We start from the raw sequence: 26,988 nt of genomic DNA, 5'->3' as shown, positions 1-26,988 counted from the left end.
GGGATGAAGATGGACAGCCCGTGGTGGGTAAAGAACAGGTTAGGAACTATTTAGAAAAGCTAAACGTACACAAATCCATGGGTCCGGACTTAGTGCATCCGAGGGTACTGAGGGAGTTTGGCAAATGTCATTGAGGAGCCTTTGGCCATTATCTTTGAAAAGTCGTGGAGATCGGGAGAAATCCCGGATGACTGGAAAAAGGCAAATGTAGTGCCCATCTTCAAAAAAGGGAAGAAGGACGATCCAGGGAACTATAGGCTGGTCAGTCTTACCTCGGTTCCTGGAAAAATCATGGAAGGGATCCTTAAGGAATCCATTTTGAGACACTTGGATGAGAGGAAAGTGATCAGGAATAGTCAGCATGGATTCACAAAGGGCAAGTCGTGCCTGACCAATCTGATTAGCTTCTATGATGAGGTAACTGGCTCGGTGGACATGGGGAAGTCAGTGGATGTTATATACCTTGACTTTAGCAAGGCTTTTGATACGGTCTCCCACAATATTCTTGCCAGCAGGTTAAGGGATTGTGGATTGGATAAATGGACGGTAAGATGGTGTCATGTTGCTGGATCTTGAGGGGAGCAGCCAGATCGCTGCTGCACCCATAGGTGGGGGCATTGGCCCCAAAAATGGTATAGAAGGGGCCATGTGAGGTATTGAATAGAAGCTCACTGTCTGCTAATCCTATGTACGCTGTTCTGGTGTTTGTATAATGTGGGTGCAATTATCAGCATGTACTTGTATGGACACTGAAGATTTCCCTGCATGTGGTTGAGCATTGGGCAGGCCGAGCCTGTGGACATGCTAATTACTGAGGCCCTGTGGGACAATGGCACTTGATGGGCCAAGGACACACCCAAAGAATGGGATTTGTCACCTGAGAGCAGCCAGCAGGGAACACAGAGATTGGCCTCTGACCAGGTGACCGGCTGAGACCAGAAGAGGCCAGGAAGGGGTATAAAGAGGCCATGCGGTCGATGCCAGCTCAGCACTTCATCCCAGAGGCAGCATTTCAGGGATCGAAGAGCCTGGAAGACCTGTGAACCCATCCTGATCGTAGGATGTGCAATAAGAACTTTTAAACCAGCAGCTGTAACATCTCTGCTAGAGCCTGCATCGAGGACTGGGAGATTCGGTGCATGTAACATACTGTACTTTAGTAACCTTACTCTCAGGCTTTTCTTTCTTGTAATAATAAACCTTTAGATATAGATTCTAAAGGATTGGCCCAGCGTGATTTGTGGGTAAGGTCCAGAGGGTAAATTGACCAGGGATCTGTGGCTGGTTTCTTGGAACCGGACAGAACTTGTTCGGGGTAGGTGGGATTGGGTGCTAGGACCCCCCACCTGTGTATAGGCCCAGGGCCATCTGGGGCACGGATATTGCTGGGGTGTTGGAGGGGTTTTGCTCGTGAGGCTTCAGGCAGGCTGCTGAAGCGCTCTCTGGGACTGGTTTGTGGCCTGTTTGGAGAGGTCACCAGTCGGGGGGCTGTAAGGAGCCCCGGATTTGAGCAATTCACCCTGAGCGGACGCCCTCAGTTGTGCCCAGACACGGCCCGGTCCGTCACAGATGGATAGAAAGATGGCTAGAAGGCCGGGCCCAGCGGGTAGTGATCAACGGTTCGATGTCAGGATGGGGGTCGGTTTCTAGCGGAGTGCCCCAAGGTTCGGTTCTAGGACCGGTTTTTTTCAATATCTTTATTAATGATCTGGATGAGGGGATGGATTGCACCCTCAGCAAGTTTGCGGATGACACTAAGCTGGGGGGAGAGGTAGATACGCTTAAGGGCAGAGATAGGGTCCAGAATGACTTAGACAAATTGGAGGATTGGGCACAGAGAAATCTGATGAGGTTCAACAAGAACAAGTGTAGAGTCCTGCACTAGGGATGGAAGAATCCCAAGTATTGGTACAAGCTGGGGACCAACCAGTTAAGTAGCAGTTCTGCAGAAAAGGACCTGGGGGTTACAGTGGATGAGAAGCTGGAGATGACAAATTGGAGTAATGGGCTTAAAGTGCAGCAGGGGAGGTTTAGATTGGACGTTAGGAAAAAATTCCTAACTGTCAGGGTGGTCAAATATTGGAATAAATTGCCAAGGGAGGTGGTGGAATCTCCCTCTCTGGAGATATTTAAGAACAGGTTAGATAGACATCTGTCAGGGATGGTGTAGACGGAGCTTGGTCCTGCCTTGAGGGCGGGGGGCTGGACTCGATGACCTCTCGAGGTCCCTTCCCGTCCTATTATTCTATGATTCTATGATTCTATGAGTCAACAGTGTGCCCTTGTAGCCAAGAAGGCTAATGGCATATTAGGTTGCATTAAGAGGAGCATTGCCAGCAGATCCAGAGATGTCATTATTCCCCTTTATTCGGCTTTGGTGAGGCCACATCTGGAGTATTGTGTCCAGTTCTGGGCCCCCCACTACAAAAAGGACGTGGACGCATTGGAGAGGGTCCAGCGGAGGGAAACCAAAATGATTAGGGGTCTGGAGCATATGACTTATGAGGAGAGGCTGAGGGACTTGGGTCTGTTTAGTCTGCAGAAGCGAAGAGTGAGGGGGGCTTTGAGAGCAGCCTTCAACTTCCTGAAGGGAGGTTCCAAAGAGGATGGAGAGAGGCTGTTCTCAGTAGTGACAGGTGGCAGAACAAGGAGCAATGGGCTCAAGTTGTGGCAGGAGAGGTCCAGGTTGGGTATTAGGAAAAACTATTTCCCTAGGAGGGTGGTGAAGCACTGGGATGGGTTCCCTAGGGAAGTAGCGGAGTCTCCATCCCTAGAGGTGTTTAAGTCTCGGCTTGACAAAGCCCTGGCCGGGTTGATTTAGTTGGGATTGGTCCTGCCTAGAGCAGGGGGCTGGACTTGACGACCTTCTGAGGTCTCTTCCAGCTCTATGGTTCTATGATAAGGGGATGGTTGGATGAAATAACAGGATCTTGGTAACTAATTGACCATTCATTATCAGTGGGAATAGGTCAATGGAGGGATGATAGGAGTTACTAGAGAACTTTCTGGGTGTCTGGCTGGTGAGTCTTGCCCACATGCTCAGGGTTTAGCTGATCGCCACATTTGGGGTCGGGAAGGAATTTTCCTCCAGGGTAGATTGGCAGAGGCCCTGGAGGTTTTTCGCCTTCCTCTGTAGCATGGGGCACAGATCACAGCTGAAGGACTCTCTGCATGTTGGGGCCTTCAAAGTATTTGAAGGCTTCAATATCTGAGATCTAGGTGAGAGGATTATTCTAGGAGGGGTGGGTGAGATTCTGTGGCCTGCACTGTGCAGGGGGTCAGACTAGATGATCATAATGGTCCCTTCTGACCTTAAAGTCTATGAGTCTATGGTAATGCATGCTGGGAAGTGTGGAGCTGGGGAGGAAAAATGCATGCTAGGAAGTGTAGTCCCAGGGAGAAATGCATGCTGGGAAGTGTAGTCCCAGGGAGAAATGCATGCTGGGAAGTGTAGTCCTAAGGAGAAATGCATGATAGGAAGTGTAGTCCCACGGAGCAATGAACGCTAGGAAGTGTAGTTCTGGGGAGAAATGCATGCTGGGAAGTGTAGTCCCAGGGAGCAATGAACGCTAGGAAGTGTAGTCCTGGGGAGAAATGCATGCTAGGAAGTGTAGTCCTAGGGAGAAATGCATGCTGGGAAATGTAATCCCAGGGGAGCAATGCATGCTGGGGAAAGCCAGCCCTGTAGGGCAGTGCTCACCAACGTTTTTAAGCACAAGATCATGTTTTGAATTTAAGGGCAATCCAGGACCTAATTCAGACCCAACCCCCCTGGCTCCGCCTCCTTCGTGCCCCTTCTCTGAGGCCCCGCCCTTGCTCACTCCGTCCTCCCTCCCTTTCACCGGCATGGGGCGGGCAGAAGGTTGGGCGCAGGCTCTGTTCTTGGGCTAATGGACTGTGAGTGTGAGGGGCTCCGAGCTGAGCCTGGGGCAGGGAGTTGGGGGGCAGGAGGGGGTTCTGGGTGCAGGCTTCGTAAGGGAATTTGGGGCCAGAGGGCTCAAGGCTAGGGCAGGGCCTTGGGCTGCAGGGGGGCAGCGGTTTCATGACTGGGGCAGGGGATTGGAGCTGGCTCCAGCCGGGCCCGGCTTGCCTCTGGTGGCTCCTGGGTGGTGGTGCAGTGGGGCTCAGGCGGCTCCCTCCTGCCCTACCCTGTTCCTGCCCCACTCCCAACAGCAGCCAGCAAACGCCCTCTGCTCTGTGGAGAGAGGGTCCAGGGTGGGAGGAGTGCCCGACGGGGGAGCTCTGAGGCCAGTGGGGGGGGGGGGGGGGACTGAAGTGTCCAACCAGCCAGGATCCTGCTCTCAGAGGCTAAATCCCCATCTACTGGTTGGTGACCACTGGTGGGAGCAGTGCATGCTGGGAAATGTAGTCTCTCGGAGGGGGGGGGGGTGGGTAGAGCAGTGCATGCTGGGAAATGTAGTCCCTGTGTCTTGGGGGGGTACATGCTGGGAAATGTAGTCCCTCTGGGGGCAGAGCAGTGCATGCTGGGAAATGGAGTCCCTCGGGGGAGGGGGGTAGAGCAGTGCATGCTGGGAAATGGAGTCCCTCGGGGGGGGGGTAGAGCAGTGCATGCTGGGAAATGTAGTCCCTGTGTCTTGGGGGGTACATGCTGGGAAATGTAGTCCCTCTGGGGGGCAGTGCATGCTGGGAACTATAGGCCTTTGGGGTAAATGGGGCTCAGGAACGAGCATGCTGAGAGAGCATTTTAGTACCCTGCCCAAGCTCTGCCCCCCACCCGGGGCCCGGCCCCTTACCCTCTGATGAAGGCAGGCACGGTGTCCCCCTCCTCCAGCTGGGCCAGCCAGGTGGAGCAGACGCCGTAGTGCAGGGGTCCATGCCCGTCTGCGGCCACAGGGAGAGGAGCAGGTGTTCAGGGGCCCGGCCGGGATGGCACCTGGCCCCCAGGCACCCTCAGCCCATCCCCACAGTGGGCAGCGCAGCCCCGGCAGGGATACCACATCCCAGCCAGGTGGTGGCCCAGGGGCGGGGAGTGCCCATGTAAGCAGGCCGGTAACTGATTAACCCTTTACACCCCTACGTCCTGTGGGGCAGGGCCTTGTCCTGGGCACGGGGGTCGCCCCTTGCTGCCATGAGTCACTCTCCCTGGCTGAGGGAGTCACGCCCTTGGCTGGGGGGCAGTGGCTGGCTGGCTGGGGGCTCACCCTGGCTGGGGGGGTTGCGGGGTGGGGGGGGCTGCAGCGGGGCTCACCCTGGCTGGGGGGGGTTGCAGCGGGGCTCACCCTGGCTGGGGGGGCGTTGCTAGCTGGGGGGGGGTTGCAGCGGGGCTCACCCTGGCTGCGGTAGGCCAGCACGGCCACAGTGAGGTGCAGGTGGCCGGGGTGGGCGCCGGGCGCGGAGCTGGCGGAGTAGTAGCGCGGCTGCAGCAGGGGCAGCTGGGTGAGCAGCAGGGAGGCCGGCAGGGCCAGCGAGGGGAATTGCCCCAGCACCTGGGCCAGCGACGGGCACCAGAACCACTTCCACTCCTCGTAGAGCCGGGCGTCCTGCAACGGCAGCCGGTGGGACCCACGAGCGCCCGGCCCCTGCGCCCCCCGCCCAGCCGGAGCCCCGCCCCCTGCGCCCCCGCCCAGCCGGAGCCCCGCCCCCTGCGCCCCCGCCCAGCCGGAGCCCCGCCCCCTGTGCCTCCGCCCACATCCCCGCCCCCTGCGCCCCCCGCCCAGCCGGAGCCCCGCCCCCTGTGCCTCCGCCCACATCCCCGCCCCCTGCCCCGCCCCCCCCCGCCCCAGCCCCCAAAGCCCCGCCCCCTGCGCCCCCGCCCAGCCGGAGCCCCGCCCCCTGCGCCCCCGCCCAGCCGGAGCCCCGCCCCCTGTGCCTCCGCCCACATCCCCGCCCCCTGCGCCCCCGCCCAGCCAGAGCCCCGCCCCCTGCGCCCCCGCCCAGCCGGAGCCCCGCCCCCTGTGCCTCCGCCCACATCCCCGCCCCCTGCGCCCCCACCCAGCCGGAGCCCCGCCCCCTGCGCCCCCCGCCCAGCCGGAGCCCCGCCCCCTGCGCCCCCGCCCACATCCCCGCCCCCCGAGCCCCCCGCCCAGCCGGAGCCCCGCCCCCTGCGCCCCCACCCAGCCGGAGCCCCGCCCCCTGTGCCTCCGCCCACATCCCCGCCCCCGAGCTCCCCGCCCAGCCGGAGCCCCGCCCCCTGCGCCCCCCGCCCAGCCGGAGCCCCGCCTCCTGTGCCCCCCACCCAGCCAGAGCCCCGCCCCCTGTGCCCCCCACGCCTCCCACCCAGCCGGAGCCCCGCCCCCTGCGCCCCCCCACCCAGCCAGAGCCCCACCCCATAGGCTCCCATGCTTCCCAGCCAAAGCCGCACTGGGAGCTGCCGAGCGCCCCTCGGTGCCCCCCACGCTCTCCCATCCCCCACTCCCATGTGGCCCCCAGCCGCCTCCCCTGGCCCCGGGGCCCGCGCACCTGGCTGAGCCGCTGCAGCTGCTCCCGCTCGGTGCCATCGGTGGCCAGTGTGGCCAGGAGCTGCAGGAGTTGGGGGCTGGGCGGGGCCGTGATGTCCAGGAAGAAGGTGAGGGCCTGGGCTAGGGTGCAGGGCGGCAGGCGCCTGAGGGGGACCCAGCTGGCTGTGGGGCTGGCTCGCCCACCTGCAAGGGACCCAGCGAACCCTGTCTGGGATTGCCTGCCTCAGTTTCCCCCGCGCGTTGTGTGGCTCCTGTGGGGCGGCGACATCAGGCTCTGCAGCCAGGCGCCCGAGGCAGTGGGACTGGGGGCCCGACAAGCCCCGTGCTTGCTGCAGGCCCAGGCATGGAGGCCACAGGACTGCCAGGAACTGGGGGGCCCTGCCAGGAGCCAAGCCGGGCGTAGTCCAGGCCGGGGGGCCTGAGTGCCGTCTGCAGAGCAGCACAGTCAAAGCAAAAGAGGGCCCCAGCCACAGGGCCCCCAGACCTCTGGGATCCCCCAGGTCCTAATACCAGACCCCCAGATGCCTCGGATCTCCTCAGGTGGTAGCACCAGCCCCCCAATTCCCCCAGGGGACCACCAGCCCCCCAATGCCCCAGAGTATCCCCTCAGGTGCTAGTAGCAGCCCCCCAATCCTCCAGGGGACCCCCAGGCACCAGCACTGCCCCCAACTGCCCAGAGGACCCCTAGGCATTAATACTGCCCCCCAAGTCCCCAGGGAACCCCCAGGTGGTAGCAGCAGGTTCTGCTCCCGACGCTGGCTCGGGGGGGAGCCCCTCGCCCCTCACCACCAGGCGCCTTCTCCAGGAACTCCACGGCCACGCTCTGCCCCGCGGGGGGCGCGTCCTCCACGTGCGCCAGCAGCTCCTGCACCAGCTCCGGGCGGTTGGCAGGGAAGACGCCCACGTGGTCCCCGGGCAGGTACTGCAGCTCCGGCTGCCCAGCCGTGTCCAGGCGCACCAGGATGGTGGCACGGCTGGGGCGGAGGAAGGGGTCAGAGTGGGAGCCCAGCGTGGGGGTGGGGGTCCCAGTGTGGGCTAAGGTGCGGGGCTCCCCAGCGACGGGAGGGGCGGAAGGTTCCGGAGAGGTTAAAGGGGGCGGAGGGGGTCCCAGCATGGCGGGGGGGGCTCAGCATGGGGTCCCAGTGTGGGCTAGGGACCCAGCGAGGGGAGGGGCGGAAGGTCCCGGGGGGTTCGAGTGGGGGAGGGGTCCCAGCATGGGGTCCCAGTGTGCGCTAGGGACCCAGCGAGGGGACGGAAGGTCCCGGGGGGCTTCGAGGGGGGGAGGGGTCCCAGCATGGGGTCCCAGTGTGGGCTAGGGACCCAGCGAGGGGACGGAAGGTCCCGGGGGGATTCGAGGGGGGGAGGGGGCCCAGCATGGGGTCCCAGTGTGCGCTAGGGACCCAGCGAGGGGACGGAAGGTCCCGGGGGGATTCGAGGGGGGGAGGGGGCCCAGCATGGGGTCCCAGTGTGCGCTAGGGACCCAGCGAGGGGAGGGGCGGAAGGTCCCGGGGGGTTCGAGTGGGGGAGGGGTCCCAGCATGGGGTCCCAGTGTGGGCTAGGGACCCAGCGAGGGGAGGGGCGGAAGGTCCCGGGGGGCTTCGAAGGGGGGAGGGGTCCCAGTGTGCGCTAGGGACCCAGCGAGGGGAGGGACAAAAGGTCCCGGGGAGGTTCGAGGGGGGAGGGGTCCCAGCATGGGGTCCCAGTGTGCGCTAGGGACCCAGCGAGGGGACGGAAGGTCCCGGGGGGTTCGAGTGGGGGAGGGGTCCCAGCATGGGGTCCCAGTGTGGGCTAGGGACCCAGCGAGGGGAGGGGCGGAAGGTCCCGGGGGGTTCGAGGGGGGAGGGGTCCCAGCATGGGGTCCCAGTGTGGGCTAGGGACCCAGCGAGGGGAGGGGCGGAAGGTCCCGGGGGGTTCGAGGGGGGAGGGGTCCCAGCATGGGGTCCCAGTGTGGGCTAGGGACCCAGCGAGGGGAGGGGCGGAAGGTCCCGGGGGGGGTCCCAGGCAGGGGGGAGGGGTGGAAGGTCCCGGGGGGTTCGAGGGGGGAGGGGTCCCAGCATGGGGTCCCAGTGTGCGCTAGGGACCCAGCGAGGGGAGGGGCGGAAGGTCCCGGGGGGATTCGAGGGGGGGAGGGGGCCCAGCATGGGGTCCCAGTGTGGGCTAGGGACCCAGCGAGGGGAGGGACGGAAGGTCCCGGGGGGCTTCGAAGGGGGGAGGGGCCCCAGCATGGGGTCCCAGTGTGCGCTAGGGACCCAGCGAGGGGAGGGACGGAAGGTCCCGGGGGGTTCGAGGGGGGGAGGGGGCCCAGCATGGGGTCCCAGTGTGGGCTAGGGACCCAGCGAGGGGAGGGGCGGAAGGTCCCGGGGGGGGTCCCAGGCAGGGGGGAGGGGTGGAAGGTCCCGGGGGGGTCCCAGGCGGGGGGAGGGGGCTCAGCATGGGGTCCCAGTGTGGGCTAGGGACCCAGCGAGGGGAGGGGCGGAAGGTCCCGGGGGGGGTCCCAGGCAGGGGGGAGGGGTGGAAGGTCCCGGGGGGGTCCCAGGCGGGGGGGTCTCACCTGGACTCCTGGCTCTGCAGGTTTTGCACGGAGAGGACGCGGCAGGGATACGCCTGGCGCTTGTGCACCTGGGACAAACCTGCCGAGCAGGCGCCAGAGGGGTCAGCGGGCCCGGCAGCCGCCTGGGGTGGGAGAGCTCTCTGCCCCACCAGCCCCACGGCCTGCGGGGGGCTCACTGGCCCGCTCGGCTCCTGGCTCCCACGAGGGGGGCTGAGGGGCCCCTGGCTGGGCTGGCTCCATTAGGGAGGTAGCTGGGGGGCCCTGGCTGGCCAGCTCAGCGGGGGGGGGGGGGGCTGAGGGGCCTTAAGTGGGCTGGCTCCATGGGGGGGAGGGGCTGAGGGGCCCTGGGTGGACGGCTCCGTGGGGGGGATGGGCCGAGGGCCCGGGGTGGACGGCTCCGTGGGGGGAGGGGCCGAGGGCCCGGGGTGGTCGGCTCTGTGGGGGGAGGGGCCGAGGGCCCGGGGTGGTCGGCTCCGTGGGGGGAGGGGCCGAGGGCCCGGGGTGGTCGGCTCCGTGGGGGGGGGGGAGGGGCCGAGGGCCCGGGGTGGACGGCTCCGTGGGGGGAGGGGCCGAGGGCCCTGGGTGGGACGGCTCCGTGGGGGGGATGGGCCGAGGGCCCGGGGTGGACGGCTCCGTGGGGGGAGGGGCCGAGGGCCCGGGGTGGACGGTCCGTGGGGGGAGGGGCCGGGGTGGACGGTCCGTGGGGGGCTGGCGGGTACCTGTCAGCGTGTCCGGGGCGTCGGCGCGGGGGCTCAGCCGGTAGTTCTGGCGCTGCCAGGTGCTGCGGCTGCTGAACATCTCCCTGGCTGCCTCCTCCGCGTCGTCCCCAACACAGAAGGTGTCGCAGGCGGCCTGGGGGTGTCGCTGGGAGCTCAGATCTCTGGGGGCAGCGCCCCCCAGCACCCTGCCCGCCTCATCCCACCCTCCCCGTCCCCCTGCCCCGGGCCACGCTCTGCCGGCAGCGGGTCGTCCAGGCGGGTCCCCCGGCAGCGCTGCGGCAGCTGGAGATCGAGCTGCGGCTACAGGAATCGGAGGCACAGGAGAGGGGAGCGCGAGGCCCCCAGGGAGCAGCAGCAGCACAAGCCGGCCATGGCGGAGCGGAGACGCCGAGGGGCCCCGGCTGCGGTGAGCAGGGAGGGGCCCAGGGGGTCCGGGGCGGCCAGACGCTTGGAGCAGCTCGTGTTGGCCCAGTGTAAGGACGTGAGGGACATGGACGGTCCCTGAACTCCTTCGAGCAGGCCTGTGAACTGCACCATCCCCCCGCGGACCGGCTCCAGCCGCTCCCCCCTTGCTGGATCAGGAGGCCGCAGGGGGCTCAACCAGCTGGAGGATCTGCCGCCGGGCGCCTACGAACAGGCAAAGGAGGCCCTGCGGCACAAGCCCGGGCTGACCCCCGAGACGTACAGGAGGAAGTGCTGGGGGGCAGAAGGAGCCGGGGGAGATCTATGTGGATCTGGCTCCCGCCTGGCGCAATCCTGCCGCGAGTGGGTGTGCGGGGGGGGGGGGGAGAGAACGAGGGTCACCGGTAGTTTGAATTAGAGAGTCTAATCCCAACTACCTTCTCCGTGCCGCGTGGAGCCGCGTAGAGCCGTGTGGAGCCGCAGGCACGGAGTCTGAACTAGCGGGGATTTAAAAATGGCCGCGCCCGGCAAGATGCAAATGAAGCCGGGGATATTTAAATCCTGGGCTTCATTTGCAACTTCCATTGCCTACATTACCACCCTAGTTCGAACTAGAGTGGTAGTGTAGACAGACCCTGACTCTCCCAATATGGATTAACCAGACACCCAGGCTCAGCCGCCCAGGGAGAGACGGAGGGAGGAGGAGACCAGCACCTGGCTGAGGGGGCGGGGCTGGAAGAGGGTTTTAGTCTCTGTCTGGTATCATGGAGGAAGCAGCCTAGGGAAGGGGCTGGGATTTAGGGGCCCAGGCTCCCCCATCTCCAGGGGGCTGAGGCATCCTAGGCCTGCCCTGAAACCGGGTTACATCTGTGCTGGGCTGTATCCTGGAGAAGCAATAAACTCCCTGTTCTACTGGCTGGGGGAGTCTGTTCGTGCCATTTCGGGGTGCAGGAGTCGGGGGATCCTGATGCGCCGCTGTGACGTAGTGGGGGTACTTGCTGGGCTGTGGTGACCCCTGCTGTCTGGAGCAAGACCCAGCAGGGAAACCTCACTAGGCAGAGATAAGGCCAAACTTGTTGAACCAGTGGCCAGACACCCCCCATGGAGAGGAACAAAGGAAGGTGGATGCGGCCCTGGCTGGGGGGGGCAGGGCTGCAAGGGAATTTAGTTAGTTGGTTGGTGGCTGTCTGTGAGGATGGATGAGACAGCCTAGGGAGAGGAGCTGGAGTTTTAGGGGCCCAGTCTCCCCCATCTCAAGGGGGCCTGAGGCATCCTAGCCCAGTTCCTGTAACCAGATTACATCTGTGCTGCGCTGTGCTGGAGGAGCAATAAACCACCCTCAATTCCACTGGCTGGTACAGTCTGTTTGTGCCATTTCGGGGTGCAGGAGACGGGGAACCCCCAACGCGCCGTCACAGCCGCCACAACCGGTTCTTGACAGTGCAACCGGCGGAAGCGTCAACGGGGCGAGCCCAGGAAGGGGACCAGCAGTCCTCCCCCCAGAGGGACAGCCAGGGCCTGGACAGCGCCAGCCCGATGGGACCCGGGGGCCTGACCTGTCATCAAGAGGCTCAGTGCCCCAGGCACCAGGACAGGCCCCACGACTGGAGACTTCGCAGGGTAACCGGCTGGGGCTGGGCACACTCCCCCAGGGACGGGGGCTGGCAGGCCAGCTCCTCGGGGAGACCTGACGCTCCCAAGGCAGGTGTGATGAAGTGGGGACTTTTGAGAACATTGGATAGGGAGGGAGGGGCCCAGGCGACCCGGTTACCTGGGGAGGACACTGGCTGGGGGGGCTGTTGCTAGGGGTATTGGAGGCTCAGCTGGCAGACGGGGGCGGATCAGGGCAGGGGGCAGAGCCTCCCAGGCTGCAGGGGAGACTCAGATGTGGGGAGTTGGGGGGGCTAGGAGTGACAGGCCTGAGGGATCCTTTGCTGGGTTCAAAGCTCAATAGCTCCTCCTGTTTGGTGCGGGCCAAGAGTTACTCCGGGCTGGGGAACAGGCTGCGCTGTTCCCTCTAGGATGGGAGGCCCTGGGGGTCAGAGGGCGAGGACCCCCTGAGGGGCTCACGGCAGATGCAGGTGGCTGGAGGCACTGAGAGGCGCAGACCCCCAAGGTGAGAGTGGGCCCCCAAGAGAGGGTCACTGCACTGGAGTGACCCCCTGGGAAAGGGCTGTCTCACCGCCGCTGGAGTGGAGGGGGCCCCCGAGAAGGGGCTGCCGCACTGGAGGGGATGGGACGTGGCGGGGATCGTGTCGCGGAGAGGGGACGTGGCGGGGATCGTGTCGCAGGGATGGGACGTGGCGGGGATCGTGTCGCGGAGAGGGGACGTGGCGGGGATCGTGTCGCAGGGATGGGACGTGGCGGGGATCGTGTCGCGGAGAGGGGACGTGGCGGGGATCGTGTCGCAGAGAGGGGAGGTGGCGGGGATCATGTCGCGGAGAGGGGACGTGGCGGGGATCGTGTCGCGGAGAGGGGACGTGGCGGGGATCGTGTCGCAGGGATGGGACGTGGCGGGGATCATGTCGCGGAGAGGGGACGTGGCGGGGATCGTGTCGCAGGGATGGGATGTGGCGGGGATCGTGTCGCAGAGAGGGGAGGTGGCGGGGATCATGTCGCGGAGAGGGGACGTGGCGGGGATCGTGTCGCAGGGATGGGACGTGGCGGGGATCGTGTCGCGGAGAGGGGACGTGGCGGGGATCATGTCGCAGGGATGGGACGTGGAAGGGATCGTGTCGCGGAGAGGGGACGTGGCGGGGATCGTGTCGCAGGGATGGGACGTGGCGGGGATCGTGTCGCAGGGATGGGACGTGGTGGGGATCGTGTCACGGAGAGGGGACGTGGCGGGGATCGTGTCGCCGGGATGGGACGTGGCGGGGATCGTGTCGCAGGGATGGGACGTGGCGGGGATCGTGTCGCAGGGATGGGACGTGGCGGGGATCGTGTCGCAGGGATGGGACGTGGAAGGGATCGTGTCGCGGAGAGGGGACGTGGCGGGGATCGTGTCGCAGGGATGGGACGTGGCGGGGATCGTGTCGCGGAGAGGGGACGTGGCGGGGATCGTGTCGCAGGGATGGGACGTGGCGGGGATCATGTCACAGGGATGGGACGTGGCGGGGATCGTGTTGTGGAGAGGGGTCGTGGCGGGGATCGTGTCGCAGGGATGGGACGTGGCGGGGATCGTGTCGCGGAGAGGGGACGTGGCGGGGATCGTGTCGCAGGGATGGGACGTGGCGGGGATCGTGTCACAGAGAGGGGAGGTGGCGGGGATCGTGTCACAGAGAGGGGAGGTGGCGGGGATCATGTCGCGGAGAGGGGACGTGGCGGGGATCGTGTCGCGGAGAGGGGACGTGGCGGGGATCATGTCGCAGGGATGGGACGTGGCGGGGATCGTGTCGCGGAGAGGGGACGTGGCGGGGATCGTGTCGCAGGGATGGGACGTGGCGGGGATCATGTCGCAGGGATGGGACGTGGCGGGGATCATGTCGCAGGGATGGGACGTGGCGGGGATCGTGTCGCAGAGAGGGGAGGTGGCGGGGATCATGTCGCGGAGAGGGGACGTGGCGGGGATCATGTCGCGGAGAGGGGACGTGGCGGGGATCGTGTCGCAGGGATGGGACGTGGCGGGGATCGTGTCGCAGGGATGGGACGTGGCAGGGATCGTGTCGCGGAGAGGGGATATGGCGGGGATCGTGTCACAGAGAGGGGATGTGGCGGGGATCGTGTCGCACAGAGGGGACGTGGCGGGGATCGTGTCGTGGAGAGGGGACGTGGCGGGGATCGTGTCACAGGGATGGGACGTGGAAGGGATCGTGTCGCGGAGAGGGAACATGGCGGGGATCGTGTCGCAGGGATGGGACGTGGAAGGGATCGTGTCGCGGAGAGGGGACGTGGCGGGGATCGTGTCGCAGGGATGGGATGTGGTGGGGAGAGGGGTGTCTGCCTTGGGCTCCCTTGTCTGGGTGGTGCCCCTCCCAGAGCTGCTCTTAATGGCGAGCGAGGCCTTTCCTTTGCAGACAGCAAGCCTGCCCCCCACTTTCCCCTTGGCCTCTCCTCCCTGTCTGTCCCCAGTCCCCCACCTGCCTGTGCCCCCTCCCCAGCTCCCCACCTGCCCGTGCCCCGTCCCCCCGCCCCCTCCCCAGTCCCCCACCCACCTGTGCCCCCTCCCTCGCCCCCTCCCCAGCTCCCCACCTGCCTGTGCCTCGTCCCCCCACCCTCTCCCCAGTCCCCCACCCGCCCCTGCCCCTTCCCCCTGTCCTCTCCCCCTGCCCCCTCCCCAGCCCCCCACCCGCCCATGCCCCCTGCTCACCTGGAAGACGCGCTTGGCCCAGGTGCGGAAGGCCTCCTCCTGGGCGCACAGCTCGTCACCCTCCCCCATGGCCAAGATGCGTTCGCCCCCCAGCTCCTCCAGTCGCGTGTCCACGGCGTGGGCAAAGGCGCAGAAGTGGGGGTAGGCCCGGGAGCCCAGCCCGAACACCGAGAACCTGGGGCACAGACGGCAGCCACTCAGCCTGCTGGCTCCCCCCTCCCCCCAGCCTCTCAGCCTGCCGGCTCCCCCCTTCCCCCCCCAGCCACTCAGCCTGCTGGCTCCCCCCTCCCCCCCAGCCACTCAGCCTGCCGGCTCCCCCCTTCCACCCCCAGCCACTCAGCCTGCCGGCTCCCCCCTTCCCCCCCCAGCCACTCAGCCTGCTGGCTCCCCCCTCCCCCCCAGCCACTCAGCCTGCCGGCTCCCCCCTTCCACCCCCAGCCACTCAGCCTGCTGGCTCCCCCCTCCCCCCCAGCCACTCAGCCTGCCGGCTCCCCCCTTCCCCCCCCAGCCACTCAGCCTGCCGGCTCCCCCCTTCCCCCCAGCCACTCAGCCTGCCGGCTCCCCCCTTCCACCCCCAGCCACTCAGCCTGCCGGCTCCCCCCTTCCCCCCCCCAGCCACTCAGCCTGCTGGCTCCCCCCTCCCCCCCAGCCACTCAGCCTGCTGGCTCCCCCCTCCCCCCCCCAGCCACTCAGCCTGCCGGCTCCCCCCTTCCCCCCCCAGCCACTCAGCCTGCTGGCTCCCCCCTCCCCCCCAGCCACTCAGCCTGCTGGCTCCCCCCTCCCCCCCAGCCACTCAGCCTGCCGGCTCCCCCCTTCCCCCCCCCAGCCACTCAGCCTGCCGGCTCCCCCCTTCCCCCCAGCCACTCAGCCTGCTGGCTCCCCCTTCCACCCCCAGCCACTCAGCCTGCCGGCTCCCTACTCCCCCAGCCACTCAGCCTGCCGGCTCCCCCCCCCACCAGCCACTCAGCCTGCCGGCTCCCCCTTCCCCCCAGCCACTCAGCCTGCCGGCTCCCCCCTCCCCCCCAGCCACTCAGCCTGCCGGCTCCCCCCTTCCCCCCTCAGCCACTCAGCCTGCCGGCTCCCCCCTTCCCCTCAGCCACTCAGCCTGCTGGCTCCCCCTTCCCCCCCCAGCCACTCAGCCTGCTGGCTCCCCCCGCCCCCCCCAGCCACTCAGCCTGCCGGCTCCCCCCTTCCCCCCTCAGCCACTCAGCCTGCCGGCTCCCCCCTTCCCCTCAGCCACTCAGCCTGCTGGCTCCCCCTTCCCCCCCCAGCCACTCAGCCTGCTGGCTCCCCCCGCCCCCCCAGCCACTCAGCCTGCCGGCTTCCCCTCCCGCCCCAGCCACTCAGCCTGCCGGCTCCCCCCTTCCCCCCCAGCCACTCAGCCTGCCGGCTCCCCGCCCCCCCAGCCACTCAGCCTGCCGGCTCCCCCCTCCCCCCAGCCACTCAGCCTGCCGGCTTCCCCCTCCCCCCAGCCACTCAGCCTGCTGGCTCCCCCCGCCCCCCAGCCACTCAGCCTGCCGGCTCCCCCCGCCCCCCCAGCCACTCAGCCTGCCGGCTCCCCCCTCCCCCCAGCCACTCAGCCTGCCGGCTCCCCCCTCCCCCCAGCCACTCAGCCTGCCGGCTCCCCCCGCCCCCCAGCCACTCAGCCTGCCGGCTTCCCCCTCCCGCCCCAGCCACTCAGCCTGCCGGCTCCCCCCGCCCCCCAGCCACTCAGCCTGCCGGCTTCCCCTCCCCCCCAGCCACTCAGCCTGCCGGCTTCTCCCTCCCCCAGCCACTCAGCCTGCCGGCTCCCCCCTCCCCCCAGCCACTCAGCCTGCCGGCTCCCCCCTTCCCCCCCAGCCACTCAGCCTGCCGGCTCCCCCCTTCCCCCCCAGCCACTCAGCCTGCCGGCTCCCCCCTTCCCCCCCAGCCACTCAGCCTGCCGGCTCCCCCCTTCCCCCAGCCACTCAGCCTGCCGGCTCCCCCCTTCCCCCCAGCCACTCAGCCTGCCGGCTCCCCCCTTCCCCCCCCAGCCACTCAGCCTGCCGGCTCCCCCCTTCCCCCCCCAGCCACTCAGCCTGCCGGCTCCCCCCTTCCCCCCCAGCCACTCAGCCTGCCGGCTCCCCCCTTCCCCCCCAGCCACTCAGCCTGCCGGCTCCCCCCTTCCCCCAGCCACTCAGCCTGCCGGCTCCCCCCTTCCCCCCCCAGCCACTCAGCCTGCCGGCTCCCCCCTTCCCCCCCAGCCACTCAGCCTGCCGGCTCCCCCCTTCCCCCCCCAGCCACTCAGCCTGCCGGCTCCCCCCCCCCCCCCCCCCGCCAGCCACTCAGCCTGCCGGCTCCCCCCTTCCCCCCCCCAGCCACTCAGCCTGCTGGCTCCCCCCTTCCCCCCCCCAGCCACTCAGCCTGCTGGCTCCCCTCTTTCCCCCCAGCCACTCAGCCTGCCGGCTCCCCCCTTCCCCCCCAGCCACTCAGCCTGCCGGCTCCCCCCTTCCCCCCCCAGCCACTCAGCCTGCCGGCTCCCCCCTTCCCCCCCCCCAGCCACTCAGCCTGCTGGCTCCCCCCCTCCAATAGCTGGTCAGGAACATGTTGCCCAGCCCCCAGGGACACACTCGGGGCGAGGGGCTCTGGGGGGGGGGCAGGTGCCTGGGGCTGACGCTGCCCAGGTGACTCCCAGCGGCTCCGGGGGCATCGTGCTGGCAGGACCCTGCAGGCCTCACAGCCGGGAGTGCGGGGACCCTGTGCTGCGGGGGGGCGTCTGTGGCCCCGGGCTGTGGGGTCTGACTCCCCCACACGGGGATTGGCCCAGACACCCCGTCCCAGCCTGGCAGGGAACAAGGCTCTTCCCGGGGGAGACAAAGGGCGGGAGGGGGCACGGCCCCTGGCTGGGGGCCGGGTCAGTCTGGGCTGGGGGAGCAGAGTGAGTCCAGGACGGGGGGTTCAGGGGCCTGTGAGCCACCCCGAGAGGAGCGAGGCTCTGCCCCGGCGCCAACATGGACCCTAAGCCAGGCCGGGACCCCGAACCTTCCGCTCCACTGGCCGGCAGGGCCCCGTCGGGCTGCGGGGGGCGCAGGGCCGGGCCCCCGACGCGCCGGCACGTGCGTGCTGGGCAAGGCCGCGGGGCAGCCCCAGGGAACCGTGGGCCACTCGGGGCCGGGCTCCACAACCAGGGAACTGCCCCAGAGCCCCGGCCAGGGGCCGAGCTGGGCGCCCCGGGGCCCTCGCCATGGCGACGCCGGACGGCCCGCGGCACCCACCGGAGCGTGCCCAGGGCCCCCGCGCTGTCCGTGTTGCTCGACTCCTTCCGCTTCCGCTTCCACGCGGCCACCAGCCCGTCGCTCTGCGAGACGCTGTTGAACCGGATCTTGTAGCTCCTGGGGGGCAAGGAAGCCAGGCTGGGCAATGAGCGCGGGGCGGGGCGGGGCAGTGGGTGTGGGGCAGGGCGGTGGCTGTGGGGCGGGGTGGGGCGGGGCAGTGGGTGTGGGGCAGGCTGGTGGGTGTGGGACAGGGCAGGGCTGTGGGCTTTGGGCAGGGTGGAGCGGTGGGTGTGGGGCGGGGCGGTGGATGTGGGGCAGGGCGGGGCAGTGGGTGTGGGGCAGGGCGGGGCGGGGCGGTGGGTGTGGGGCGGGGTGGGGTGGGGCAGGGCGGTGGATGTGGGGCGGGGCGGTGGGTGTGGGGCGGGGTGGGGTGGGGCAGGGCGGTGGATGTGGGGCGGGGCAGCGGGTGTGTGGCGGGGCAGTGGGTGTGGGGCAGGGCGGGGTGGGGCGGTGGGTGTGGGGTGTGGGAGAAAAATCAAATAACTCCAATTGTGTCTAAAGGAGGGACTGTGCAGAAATCAAAACTCTCTGAAAGAAAACTGCTGTGAGGGTTACAAGTTTCCAGACCTCTCTCCCCGTATCAGAGTAAAATCAAATTAACTCTAATCAAGACCCTTCCAATGACTATGTCAAGTGCATGGAGACTCCTAGTCTGTCACAATTTGTCCTGTAAACCCTTATCTTTGTCAGTTTGCCTTGTAGACTCCTCCACTCACGTTCTCATGTGGCTTTGTTCTGTAAAACTTACTTCTAGCTCTCCTGGGGGGAACAGAAACGTCTCCGAGTGCTTCTGCTGAGACTGTGAGATGTTAAAGAGAAACAATCCACAACTGGGCTGTCTGAGCATACTGTGTATAGGATCCCTGAATCTGTCTGTCAGGGCTGCTGCTTCACTCTTGGTGTGCCAGCCAGCATGCAGGCATCAGAAAGTTTTTCCTTCTAGATTTCTCTCCTGCCTCACTGATTTGACCTCCAGCCTCGGACCCTTCTGGGGTCTCTGTACCCCAGGGGAGCGAGATTTCCCCTTCAGGGGCGGGGCGGTGGGTGTGGGGCGGGGTGGGGCAGGCTGGTGGGTGTGGGACAGGGCAGGGCTGTGGGCTTTGGGCAGGGTGGAGCGGTGGGTGTGGGGCGGGGCAGGGTGGGGCAGGGCGGGGCAGTGGGTGCGGGGCAGGGCGGGGCAGTGGGTGCGGGGCGGGGCGGTGGGTGTGGGGCAGGGTGGTGGGTGTGAGGCGGGGCAGGGCAGTGGGTGTGGGGCAGGGCGGTGGGTGTGGGGCAGGCTGGGGCCTTTTCCCTCCCAGGCACCGGTGTGTTGGGGCATTTCCAGCCATTCCCACCCAAGGGCCGGGCCCCTGTGAGGGGGGCGCTGGGGGTCCAGGGCTGTCTGCGGGGCTGGGCCCATGTCCCTGGGGGTCACTGGTGTGATGGGGGGGACTTGGCTGCTCCAGGGCCCAGCACAGGCAGACCCTGCTCGGAGGCCTGGCCAGGGGACGAGGGGCCCCAGGAGACAGAGGGGCGGGCCCCTAGGGGAGGGTGGCCCCCGAGAATGATGGGCCCCCTGCATGGGCCACGTGTGGGCAGGACCTGGGAGCCATGACCCAGGGCCCTGTGACTGGTCCTGAGCCCGGGGACCCCCCCAGCCCCCCAGGCCCGGCCCCAGAGCCCTGCCCGGGGACCCCCCCAACCCCCCAGGCCCAGCCCCAGAGCCGTGCCCAGGGACCCCCACTCACTTCTGCTGCTCAGGCTGCTCGGAGCGGCCATAGGGGCAGGACATCTCCATGAGAGCCTTGGCAAAGCTCTGTGGGACAAGGACAGCCTGAGACGGGCACAGGCCCCCCAGCCTTGCCCCCCCGGCACCCCAACCCCCCCAGCGCTGCCCCCCCGGCACCCCAACCCCTCCAGCGCTGCCAGCCCACCGGGCACTGTCCCCCACCCCTTGGCCCCCCCACCCCTCTACCGACTGCTCCCGGCCCCTCACCTCGCCGCTCTCGGGTGGGTCGCCGTTGCCGAAGGTGCTGGTTACGACCAGGACCAGTGTCTCGTGCTCCAGGCAGACGATGTCGTACTCGTCCATGCAGAGCACCTGGGGGCAAGCGGGGCAGGGGAGCAGCTGACGTGCCGCAGAGCCAGCGGAACTGCCCGCCGCAGGCTCTGTGTTGGGCCCAGGGGCTGGGTCAGCCACAGCCTCAACCAGAGAGACCTGGACCCAGGCGTCCTGCCCCCCCTTGCTGTAACCCTCCAGCCCCCCCAAGAGCAGGGGTGAACCCTGGCGTCCCGGCTCCCGGCCCACCTTGGGGTCGAAGGCGCGCCGGAAGAGCTGGCCCAGGCTGCAGGCGTAGGCGCGGGACTTGCCGGTCTCGGTGGCGTACAGGATGGTGGCCTTGACGCGCCGCGCCATCACCTGACCCATCAGCTTGGCCGAGATCTTCACCACGCTGGGGAGGCCCAGAGCATCACTGCCTGTGGCAGCCCGGCCCCCGCCACGGGCAGCAGCCACGCAGCGATGGGCCAGGATACGGCTCACTGCCTGGACTACCACGGGCCTGGCACAGCCAGCCGGGTCTTCACTAGCCCCTTCCAGCGGCTCTGCCCCCCACCCTCCGGCTCAGACAGGCTGGGGCTCTGGAGCTGCTGGCATCTCGAAGCAGTTGGCCACAGCCACACAAGCCACGCCCTGCCGGTCCTGCCACATCCCCAAACACCTCTCCACGTCCTTCCCATCCTGCCTGGGACACACACCTAGCCACGCCCTCCCCATCCTTCCACGTCCAACCACACCTCTCCACGCCCTCCCCATCCTGCCTGGGACACACACCTAGCCACGCCCTCCCCATCCTTCCACGCCCAACCACACCTCTCCACGCCCTCCCCATCCTGCCTGGGACACACACCTAGCCACGCCCTCCCCATCCTTCCACGCCGAACCACACCTCTCCACGCCCTTCCCATCCTGCCTGGGACACACACCTAGCCACGCCCTCCCCATCCTTCCACGCCCAACCACACCTCTCCACGCCCTCCCCATCCTGCCTGGGACACACACCTAGCCATGCCCTCCCCATCCGTCCACGCCCAACCACACCTCTCCACGCCCTTCCCATCCTGCCTGGGGCACACACCTAGCCACGCCCTCCCCACCCTTCCACCCCGAACCACACCTCTCCACGCCCTTCCCATCCTGCCTGGGACACACACCTAGCCACGCCCTCCCCATCCTTCCACCCCGAACCACACCTCTCCACGCCCTTCCCATCCTGCCTGGGACACACACCTAGCCACGCCCTCCCATCCTTCCACGCCCAACCACACCTCTCCACGCCCTTCCCATCCTGTCTGGGACACACACCTAGCCACGCCCTCCCCATCCTTCCACGCCCAACCACACCTCTCCACACCCTTCCCATCCTGCCTGGGACACACACCTAGCCACGCCCTCCCCATCCTTCCATGCCCAACCACACCTCTCCACGCCCTTCCCATCCTGCCTGGGACACACACCTAGCCACGCCCTCCCCATCCTTCCACGTCCAACCACACCTCTCCACGCCCTTCCCATCCTGCCTGGGACACACACCTAGCCACGCCCTCCCCATCCTTCCACGTCCAACCACACCTCTCCACGCCCTTCCCATCCTGCCTGGGACACACACCTAGCCACGCCCTCCCCATTCTTCCACGCCCAACCACACCTAGCCACGCCCTCTCCATTCTTCCACGCCCAACCACACCTATCCATGCCCTCCCCATCCTCACATGCTCAACCACACCTATCCACACCCTCCCCATCCTTCCACGCCCAACCACACCTCTCCACGCCCTTCCCGCCACGGACACACACCTATCCACGCCCTCCCCATCCTTCCATCCCGAACCACACCTACCCACGCCCTTCTCATCATGCCTGGGACACACACCTAGCCACGCCCTCCCCATCCTTCCACGCCCAACCACACCTCTCCACGCCCTTCCCATCCTGTCTGGGACACACACCTAGCCACGCCCTCCCCATCCTTCCACGCCCAACCACACCTCTCCACACCCTTCCCATCCTGCCTGGGACACACACCTAGCCACGCCCTCCCCATCCTTCCATGCCCAACCACACCTCTCCACGCCCTTCCCATCCTGCCTGGGACACACACCTAGCCACGCCCTCCCCATCCTTCCACGTCCAACCACACCTCTCCACGCCCTTCCCATCCTGCCTGGGACACACACCTAGCCACGCCCTCCCCATCCTTCCACGTCCAACCACACCTCTCCACGCCCTTCCCATCCTGCCTGGGACACACACCTAGCCACGCCCTCCCCATTCTTCCACGCCCAACCACACCTAGCCACGCCCTCTCCATTCTTCCACGCCCAACCACACCTATCCATGCCCTCCCCATCCTCACATGCTCAACCACACCTATCCACACCCTCCCCATCCTTCCACGCCCAACCACACCTCTCCACGCCCTTCCCGCCACGGACACACACCTATCCACGCCCTCCCCATCCTTCCATCCCGAACCACACCTACCCACGCCCTTCTCATCATGCCTGGGACACACACCTAGCCACGCCCTCCCCATTCTTCCACGCCCAACCACACCTATCCACGCCCTCCCCATCCTTCCACCCCGAACCACACCTATCCACGCCCTTCTCATCCTGCCTCGGACACACACCTAGCCACACCCTCCCCATTCTTCCACGCCCAACCACACCTAGCCATGTCCTCCCCATCCTTCCACCCCGAACCACACACCTATCCACACCCTTTTCATCCTGCCTCGGACACACACCTAGCCACACCCTCCCCATTCTTCCACGCCCAACCACACCTAGCCATGTCCTCCCCATCCTTCCACCCCGAACCACACACCTATCCACACCCTTTTCATCCTGCCTCGGACACACACCTAGCCACACCCTCCCCATTCTTCCACGCCCAACCACACCTAGCCACGCCCTCCCCATCCTTCCACCCCGAACCACACCTAGCCACGCCCTCCCCATCCTCACATGCTCAACCACACCTAGCCATGCCCTCCCCATCCTTCCACGCCCAACCACACCTATCCACACGCTTCCCATCCTTTCACGCCCAGCACACACCTAGCCACGCCCTCCCCATCCTCACATGCTCAACCACACCTAGCCATGCCCTCCCCATCCTTCCACGCCCAACCACACCTCTCCAAGCGCTTCCCATCCTTCCACGCCCAGCACACACCTAGCCACGCCCTTCCCAATCTGCCATGGACACACACCTAGCCACGCCCTCCCTACCCTTCCACGCCCAACCACACCTATCCATGCCCTTCCCAATCTGCCACGGACACACACCTAGCCACACCCTCCCCATCCTTCCACGCCCGGCCACACACCTATCCACGCCCTCCCCATCCTTCCACGCCCAGCCACACACCTATCCACGCCCTTCCCAATCTGCCACGGACACACACCTAGCCACGCCCTCCCCATCCTCACATGCTCAACCACACCTATCCACACCCTCCCCATCCTGCCACAGCCACACACCTATCCACGCCTTTCCCATCCTGCCAGAGACACACACCTAGCCACGCCCTCCCCATCCTCACATGCTCAACCACACCTCTCCACGCCCTTCCCATCCTGCCAGGGACACACACCTAGCCACGCCCTCCCATCCTTCCACGCCCAACCCCACCTATCCACACCCTCCCCATCCTGCCACAGCCACACACCTATCCATGCCCTTCCCATCCTGCCAGAGACACACACCTAGCCACGCCCTCCCTACCCTTCCACGCCCAACCACTCCTATCCACGCCCTTCCCAATCTGCCACGGACACACACCTAGCCACGCCCTGCCCATCCTCACATGCTCAACCACACCTCTCCACGCCCTTCCCATCCTGCTACACTAGGAGTCTCCTATCCACGCCCTGCTGTTCCTGTAACGCCCAGACACACGAATCCACGCCCTGCCAGTCCTGGCTCCTCCTGCATCCCCCACGCTCGCTCCTTTCTCCTTCTTCTTCATCTCTGCTCCCATTTGCCCCGTTCTTCACTGTTGCTGCCCCTAGTGCCCCCCCACTCCTTCCTTACTTCCCCCAGCTGAGTCCTCACTGCCCCCGCCCGCCCCTCAGCTCCTCACTGCCCCCACCCGCCCCCCAGCTTCCCACTGCCCCCTGCCCGCCCCTCAGCTCCTCACTGCCCCCCGCCTGCCCCCCAGCTCCCCACTGCCCCCCCCCAGCTCCCCACTGTCCCCCACCTGCCCCCCAGCTCCTCACTGCCCCCGCCCGCCCCTCAGCTCCTCACTGCCCCCACCCGCCCCCCAGCTTCCCACTGCCCCCCGCCTGCCCCTCAGCTCCTTACTGCCCCCGCCCGCCCCCCAGCTTCCCACTGCCCCCCGCCCGCCCCTCAGCTCCTCACTGCCCCCCAGCTCCCCACTGTCCCCCGCCTGCCCCCCAGCTCCCCTCTGCCTCTCGCCCGCCCCTCAGCTCCTCACTGCCCCCCGCCCACTCCTCAGCTGCCCTCTGACCCCCTCTCCCAGGGCCCGCACTCACTTGGCCACCTCTTTGAAGGTTTTCTTCCTGGGCAGGCTGGGCCCCTTCGAGGTATAAACTTTCCAGGCGTCGGGCTGCAAAAGAACCAGCCAGGTCAGGCAGGTGGGAGCAAAGTCCGGGGAGGGGCAGGCTGGGGAGCCACCCCTGTGCAGGAGAGGAGGTGGTCGTCTGTGCAGGACCCAGGGAGCTGCTGGGGGGAGCCCCTGTGGGGGCGGAAGCCATTGGGTGCTTGTGTCACAAAGTGGGGGAGCTGGGAGTCCCAAGGGGCTGCCTGTGGGGGAGGGGGCCCCGTGTCACTGGTGTGTCGGGGGAGGGGGGAGTTGACTGGGCCCCCAACACCTGGTGCCCGGCAGACCCAGCTCGGAGGCCCAGCCAGGGGGGACAAGGGGCTGTGGAGAGGGGAAGGAGAAGAGGGGGCCCATTACCTGGCCACAAACACGGGCCGGGGGGCTGGTCTAGGAGGAGGGGGGCTGCAGGACGGGCTGTGGGGGGGGGGTAGGCCGACAGCCTTGAGGGCTCCTGGGCCGGGTTCAAAGCCCCATAACCCCCCCCCCCCGGTGACGCTGGCCAGGGGTCACTGCCGGCTGGAGCCCAGGCTGCTCGAGTCCCTCGGGGGTGGGGCCCGGGGCCCAGAGCGAGGGGACCGCAAGGGGGTACTTGGGGGCTCAGAGAGGTGGGGTCACAGGAGGCAGAGGGGCGGCCCCTCAGGTGAGAGTGGCCCCCGAGAAGGGGCTGTCACAGTGGAGGGGGCATCCTGCCGGGGGCAGACGGGCCGGCGTGGGCAGGCCCTGGGAGCTGTGGCACGTGGTAGCAGAGGGTGACTGAGGAGCACCCTGTGGACCAGGGTTACTCGACGCGCGGCCCGCAGGGCAGGTTGGGTTCACGGGGGGCTCGGTCCGTGGCCCGCGGGGCAGGTTGGGTTTACGGGGGGCTCGGTCCGTGGCCCGCGGGGCAGGTTGGGTTTACGGGGGGCTCGGTCCGTGGCCCGCGGGGCAGGTTGGGTTTATGGGGGGCTCGGCCCGCGGGGCAGGTTGGGTTCACGGGGGGCTCGGCCCGCGGGGCAGGTTGGGTTTATGGGGGGCTCAGCCCGTGGCCCGCGGGGCAGGTTGGGTTTATGGGGGGCTCGGCCTGCGGGGCAGGTTGGGTTTACGGGGGGCTCGGCCCGCGGGGCAGGTTGGGTTTACGGGGGGCTCAGCCCGTGGCCCGCGGGGCAGGTTGGGTTTATGGGGGGCTCGGCCCGTGGCCCGCGGGGCAGGTTGGGTTCACGGGGGGCTCGGCCCGCGGGGCAGGTTGGGTTCACGGGGGGCTCGGCCCGCGGGGCAGGTTGGGTTTACGGGGGGCTCGGCCCGCGGGGCAGGTTGGGTTTACGGGGGGATCGGCCCGCGGGGCAGGTTGGGTTCACGGGGGGCTCGGCCCGCGGGGCAGGTTGGGTTTACGGGGGGCTCGGCCCGCGGGGCAGGTTGGGTTTACGGGGGGCTCGGCCCGTGGCCCGCGGGGCAGGTTGGGTTTCTGGGGGGCTCGGCCCGTGGCCCGCGGGGCAGGTTGGGTTCACGGGGGGCTCGGCCCGCGGGGCAGGTTGGGTTTATGGGGGGCGCGGCCCGTGGCCCGCGGGGCAGGTTGGGTTTACGGGGGGCTCAGCCCGTGGCCCGCGGGGCAGGTTGGGTTTATGGGGGGCTCGGCCCGTGGCCCGCGGGGCAGGTTGGGTTCACGGGGGGCTCGGCCCGTGGCCCGCGGGGCAGGTTGGGTTCACGGGGGGCTCGGCCCGCGGGGCAGGTTGGGTTCACGGGGGGCGCGGCCCGCGGGGCAGGTTGGGTTTACGGGGGGCGCGGCCCGCGGGGCAGGTTGGGTTCACGGGGGGCTCGGCCCGCGGGGCAGGTTGGGTTTACGGGGGGCTCGGCCCGCGGGGCAGGTTGGGTTTATGGGGGGCGCGGCCCGTGGGGCAGGTTGGGTTTACGGGGGGCTCGGCCCGTGGCCTGCGGGGCAGGTTGGGTTTATGGGGGGCTCGGCCCGTGGCCTGCGGGGCAGGTTGGGTTTATGGGGGGCTCGGCCTGTGGGGCAGGTTGGGTTTACGGGGGGCGCGGCCCGCGGGGCAGGTTGGGTTTACGGGGGGCTCGGCCCGCGGGGCAGGTTGGGTTTATGGGGGGCTCGGCCCGTGGCCCGCGGGGCAGGTTGGCTTTACGGGGGGCTCAGCCCGTGGCCTGCGGGGCAGGTTGGGTTTACGGGGGGCTCGGCCCGCGGGGCAGGTTGGGTTTATGGGGGGCTCGGCCCGTGGCCCGCGGGGCAGGTTGGGTTTATGGGGGGCTCGGCCCGTGGCCCGCGGGGCAGGTTGGGTTTATGGGGGGCTCGGCCCGTGGCCCGCGGGGCAGGTTGGGTTCACGGGGCGCTCGGCCCGCGGGGCAGGTTGGGTTTACGGGGGGCGCGGCCCGTGGCCCGCGGGGCAGGTTGGGTTTATGGGGGGCTCGGCCCGCGGGGCAGGTTGGGTTCACGGGGGGCTCGGCCCGCGGGGCAGGTTGGGTTTATGGGGGCTCGGCCCGCGGGGCAGGTTGGGTTTATGGGGGGGCTCGGCCCGCGGGGCAGGTTGGGTTTACGGGGGGATCGGCCCGCGGGGCAGGTTGGGTTCACGGGGGGCTCGGCCCGCGGGGCAGGTTGGGTTTACGGGGGGATCGGCCCGCGGGGCAGGTTGGGTTTATGGGGGGCTCGGCCCGCGGGGCAGGTTGGGTTTACGGGGGGCGCGGCCCGCGGGGCAGGTTGGGTT

The 26,988-nt window shown here is 67.7% G+C and overlaps 1 protein-coding gene across 2 annotated transcripts in view; it reads right to left on the bottom strand.

Annotated features, from left to right (window-relative positions):
- The window catches only part of NOS3 (nitric oxide synthase 3), an 89,770-nt gene that overhangs the window by 7,213 nt on the left and 55,569 nt on the right, over positions 1-26,988 (bottom strand). The window contains exons 11-22 of one of the 2 annotated variants that reach the window (XM_089776860.1): positions 24,234-24,307; positions 19,981-20,125; positions 19,669-19,773; positions 19,421-19,488; positions 17,634-17,750; positions 14,401-14,575; positions 9,690-9,822; positions 8,971-9,049; positions 7,206-7,393; positions 6,421-6,602; positions 5,291-5,501; positions 4,755-4,842 (exon numbers count right to left, since the gene is read on the bottom strand). In XM_089776860.1, coding sequence (XP_089632986.1) covers positions 4,755-4,842; positions 5,291-5,501; positions 6,421-6,602; positions 7,206-7,393; positions 8,971-9,049; positions 9,690-9,822; positions 14,401-14,575; positions 17,634-17,750; positions 19,421-19,488; positions 19,669-19,773; positions 19,981-20,125; positions 24,234-24,307 — 1,565 coding nt within the window. The remainder of the gene's footprint in view (positions 1-4,754; positions 4,843-5,290; positions 5,502-6,420; positions 6,603-7,205; positions 7,394-8,970; positions 9,050-9,689; positions 9,823-14,400; positions 14,576-17,633; positions 17,751-19,420; positions 19,489-19,668; positions 19,774-19,980; positions 20,126-24,233; positions 24,308-26,988) is intronic. The other variant, XM_089776861.1, reaches the window with a different exon arrangement.

Source organism: Pelodiscus sinensis, chromosome 2 (assembly GCF_052426305.1).
Source record: "Pelodiscus sinensis isolate ZL-2025 chromosome 2, ASM5242630v1, whole genome shotgun sequence".
Taxonomy (NCBI): Eukaryota; Metazoa; Chordata; order Testudines; family Trionychidae; genus Pelodiscus; species Pelodiscus sinensis.
This window is presented reverse-complemented; position numbering and strand designations above follow the sequence as displayed.